Source organism: Cibotium barometz, chromosome 43 (assembly GCF_041138505.1).
Source record: "Cibotium barometz isolate CiBa-2024 chromosome 43, ASM4113850v1, whole genome shotgun sequence".
Lineage (NCBI taxonomy): Eukaryota > Viridiplantae > Streptophyta > Polypodiopsida > Cyatheales > Cibotiaceae > Cibotium > Cibotium barometz.
In genome coordinates this window covers 2441880-2446443 of record NC_141088.1, presented here as the reverse complement: position 1 = coordinate 2446443, position 4564 = coordinate 2441880, and the positions used below count along the sequence as shown (strand labels likewise).

The following is a 4564-nucleotide window of genomic DNA, read 5'->3' as shown; positions in this document are numbered from 1 at the left end:
ATAAAAGGATGTCAAGTTTTTAAGATAATGGTTCAAAGGAATCACTTAAAGAAGGATCAATAAGTGAAGGGTCAAAAGAATCACTTAAAGAAGGGTCAATAAGTGAAAAAGATCGTTGAAAAATTTTTTCCATCCATAATGAGTACTTGTTATATAAAGATCGCATTTATGTACCTAAAGAAGAAAATATTCATATTGAGAATATTTTACTAGAATGTCATGACAGTCCAAGTACGGGACACTCGAGAATTTCTAAGATCTATGCACTTGTTAAAAGATAGTTTTATTGGGCAAGTTTAAAGAAAGACATCAAGAATTATATTATAAAATACCCTAAGTACCAAGTCAATAAAGCTGAGCGCCTAAAAGTAAGTGGAATATTACAACCACCACTACAAATACTTGAGAGTAGTGAAAAAGTATTTCTATGGATTTCATACCAAGTTGGTACAATTTATATACCAACTAAAAAAAAAAAGTAAATACACTAGAATTGGCTAGAATGTTTATCCATCATCTATACAGATTGTATGGATTACCAGCAAATATAGTAAGCGACTGAGATATAAAGTTTACAAGAAAAAAATGTTCAAAAGTTAGACACCAAACTTAGTAGTATAAGTACGTCTGAACATCCACAAAGCGATGGACAAACAGAAAGGATTGATCAAGTCCTAGAAGGTATGGTTCGAGCATATGTTAATCATAAACAAAACAATTAAGATGAGTATCTTTCATTATTAGAATTTGCTTATAATAGTACTAAACATTTTTCTACCAATTTTAGTCCATTCATACTAATGTATAGATTTCAATCTAGAGCACCCATAACAGTTGGGTTACAAAAAGAAAAACTGCAAAGTGTAAAAGACTTTCTCAAAGACATGCAAGACATGTTAAACGTTACAAGAAGCAACGTTGAAAGAGCACAGGATCGTTTGATTAGTTATGAGAAAGGTAAAAGAAGACCAATTAATTTTAAGAAAAGTGATTTAGTTTATGTAAAAGTTTTTGAAAAGTCAAAATTCTTAAAGAGTGAAAAAGTTTCAAAATTAAGTCCAAGGTATTATGATCCTTATACAATACTTTAAAATTTTAGAAGTATAGTTTACAAGGTAGCTTTACCTGAAGGATCCAGAGTACATCCTTTGTTTCATGTTAGTAGACTGAAACACAAGATGGAAAACAATGACAACATCATTGGAAAAGAAACAATAGTTGATTTTATAGAACCGCCTATTCTTCCACATGAGCCTGAAAAGATTCTCAAATATCGAGAGAAGAAAACTAGACATTCTGTGTTTAATAGTAAAGTGAAAAAATAGACCAAAAGAAGGATCAACTTGGGAAAGAGTGATTACAATAAAGAAAAGGTTTCCTTTAGTTTATTTTCGAAGTCAAAAACTTTTCTTTCAAGGGAAAAAAAAATATTGAGACTGATAGAAAAGATAAGACTACAAAAGATTATGTATATGTAAAAGGTTTGCATATAAATAAGGTTTAGGAGATTTTAAATAGAAAATACTTAAGCAATAGTTAATAGACATTAAAGTTTAAAAAAAGGAAAGTGAATGGTGCACAATGAAAGCCCAAGGGACAGGAGGAGGACGCCCCCTTCTAAGGGTAGTTAAAGAGGCATTGGTGAATAAAAGGTAATGTTTAGCCAATGAAAGGTCAAGGGACTGAAGTTGAAAGGTCAAGAAACTGAAGTTGGAAGGTCATGCACCACTTAGGGCTATATAACCATAAAGTTTAGAGTCTATTTGGGATATAGTTAGATAGAGAATCAAAGTACTAGTCTTACAAGTCCTCAAGCTTATAATGCAAGGAGCATTACATCGAGAAGGGTTCAACGATCAACCTATCATATGGGATACTATATACTGGGAGATTTGTGAACTCCATAGTCATCGAGTTCATTATGTTCAAGCACTCTTGTAAGCAAGAGTGCTTGAACTCCATAATCATCAAGTTCATTATGTTCAAGCACTCTTGTAAGCAAGACATCCTTCATCCAAAGTCTGTTTAGATCACCACCAAGGCTCCTTACCCGGAGCACATGGGTGTAGACGGATGCCATCAGTTTGTAATCAAGCTTTTGTAAGCAGTAATATTATTTACTCTCTACTGCTTTCTGCAATTCAATGCTTTTTATTGTGTTGATCCAGCTTCCGTTGTTGTGCATTCTTACAACTAATGGACATGTGGACCATATTTCTATATTGAGTTACACTAAAGCGTGAAATGGATCTTCTCAAAACAGGTCATCCTTTAGTTACACGGCTCTAGGAAATTTGGATGGTGCATCATAACCTATGGTCTCATGTATGGTTTAATAGGGTGGTCGATTGTTGCTAGGTTACTTTAGACCTATCTATCGCCAGAGCCACCAGTGGTATGGTTTAATTTTATTTCAATGGGGTGGTTGGTTGCTAAGTTACTTTGGACCTATCGTCGCCAGAGCCAACATTGGTAGGCCTAAAACTTTGGTGTAGATCTCCTCATGCATAAGTCAGTTTCACTCCTTGTATCTCTTGGCGACACGCGCGCATGAGAGTGGGAAGTAGAAGCCATCCATTCTAATCGATTTTGGCTCAAAGCTCTTTTGAAAAGAGCACATGAGTGGAAAGTAGACTTCAGCCATCCATTCTAATCGATTTTCAAAAATAAATTATATTCCCTTCTTACTTGCAATTTGAGCTTTAATTTTTCTTATAGAATACCCACCAAAGAAACTTACATCAGACATCCAAGACATATACATTATTTGCATAGATTGGAAAATATGTTCACAAGAGATCCGTCTGTGGGCGTTATAAGACTCGCCTCTCGGTTAATACGGCTGCGATCAGTGAGCCCCCCCATCAGTCCGAAGCAGTGTGCAGCTTTTGGTCTGGAAATCGGTGCTTCCTGTGCGTGAAATAGGCCGAGAAAAACTCTTTGTTTTCCTTCTCCAGCTCCCTCCACACTGCAAAAAAAATATGCTGCGGCCAGTTAACGGAATAGGGTATAAGAGGTAACCAGAATTTAGTTTGTGCAAGGTCCACACACACACACACACAGAGAGCGCACCTGTCACAGTGATCACCGGTTGCACGTGCGCGTGCTTAGCCAGCGCTTCGACACACTCCTCTCGGTCCATGTGGAAGAGAAGGCATCGCTCTATCAGATGATGGACCTGCCAAATAGTACGCGTTTTGAAGGCAAATGTTGAAATATCCTGCAGAATTAACTTCACGCCTGCACACGGTCAAGAAAGGAAATAGAGAAGGGGGTGCACCAGCTCAATGTAGGCGTGCGAGACTTCGGAGGAGGTTGTAGCTGAGTGCAATTGAGGAGGAGCTGGTGTAGGGGGCCTCATTTGGCTCAAGGTGTGTGTGTTGTGTGAAATCTGAGAGATTTCTTGCACGATGTATAAACGTCCACGCTGGACATCCTCGTGTCCGCCTCAGCCCCTCGTACGTTTCGCACGTGGTCGCCCACTTCCCGCCCATGGCAAGTTGCCCATACACGTATCAAAAAGGTACAGTAAATTGTGTTGGCTTTAAACATCCTCAGCGCTCTTGCCTACGGCTTTCTATTACATAGACAATCGATTGAAAAGATATAGTTCGTGATTTCTCAAAAGTAAATTTATCATGTTTTATCAAAAGGTCTTACTAGAAGTGACATGTGCTCCCACAAAGCACATACAGCACATACCCTTGTGGGGGAAGGGGGGGGGGAGAGAGAGAAAGAGAGTGTGTGTGTGTGTGTGTGTGTGTTCTATTAATGTCTATGGAAGGCCAAAATGATCCACAAGACCAATACATGAATACATAGGTGAAGACCATGAAGATCTTATCTCAAATCCAATTTGTAAAAAAAAGAACACTAAACTGAACAAAAGACTAAGCTAAAAAGAGGCATCTTAATTCTCGTCTCTTATCTCACTAGCAAACATTTGCAATAGTACAAGGTTGTTGGTCAATTGATGAGGCTATGTTAGCCAGACAGCTTGGGTTTTACAAATTTTGGATGAGGGGTTTTTTCCATCATAAAAATCAATATGTTTGTCTTCTTTATGCGCCTCTCGAACTTTAGTGAGTTAAGCACCTTCTTAATTTAGTTGTATTGGGGTAACCTCATTAGGATAATCTCATCTACAATCGATGCCTTCGTTGCCTTAGCTTCTTTGATTGCTTGAGGAATGTGTCCATCTTGTTGGCTTTTGTATCATATGTGAGGACTATGTGATTTTGTCAATTGCTTCCAACTTCTTTATTGTGCTCTCTGCAGCTTGAATTCTGCCTCCTTTTTGTTTCATCTCCTTGTTTTCGATCGGACTCTCTTTTGAAATTCTTCTTTTACCTCCTCCTTCACCTTTTACCTCCTCTTTACCTCTTCCTTTCACCTTGCTGATGATTTCTTCTTGGTTTAAGAATCAAATTCGAATTGTTGCAACATGAGCTTCGAGGTCACGAGTTTTGCCTCATAGTGATGTAATATTTGATCCATTAGGTTAGATCCCACTCATTCACAAGAGCAAGCTAGAGAGAGACTTGATATGGCTTATGGGAGCAAA

The 4564-nt window shown here is 37.8% G+C and overlaps 1 protein-coding gene across 1 annotated transcript; it reads right to left on the bottom strand.

The window, feature by feature from the left end:
• Nucleotides 1-2657: 2657 nt before the first annotated feature.
• Nucleotides 2658-3389, bottom strand: LOC147613418 (uncharacterized). Its single transcript, XM_086781162.1, has 3 exons — nt 3281-3389; nt 3073-3178; nt 2658-2968 (listed from the first exon to the last, which is right to left on the bottom strand). Exons 1-3 carry the CDS (start codon nt 3359-3361, stop codon nt 2865-2867), a joined length of 291 nt encoding a protein of 96 aa, XP_086637288.1. The 5' UTR covers nt 3362-3389; the 3' UTR covers nt 2658-2864.
• Between the last annotated feature and the right edge of the window lie 1175 nt (nt 3390-4564).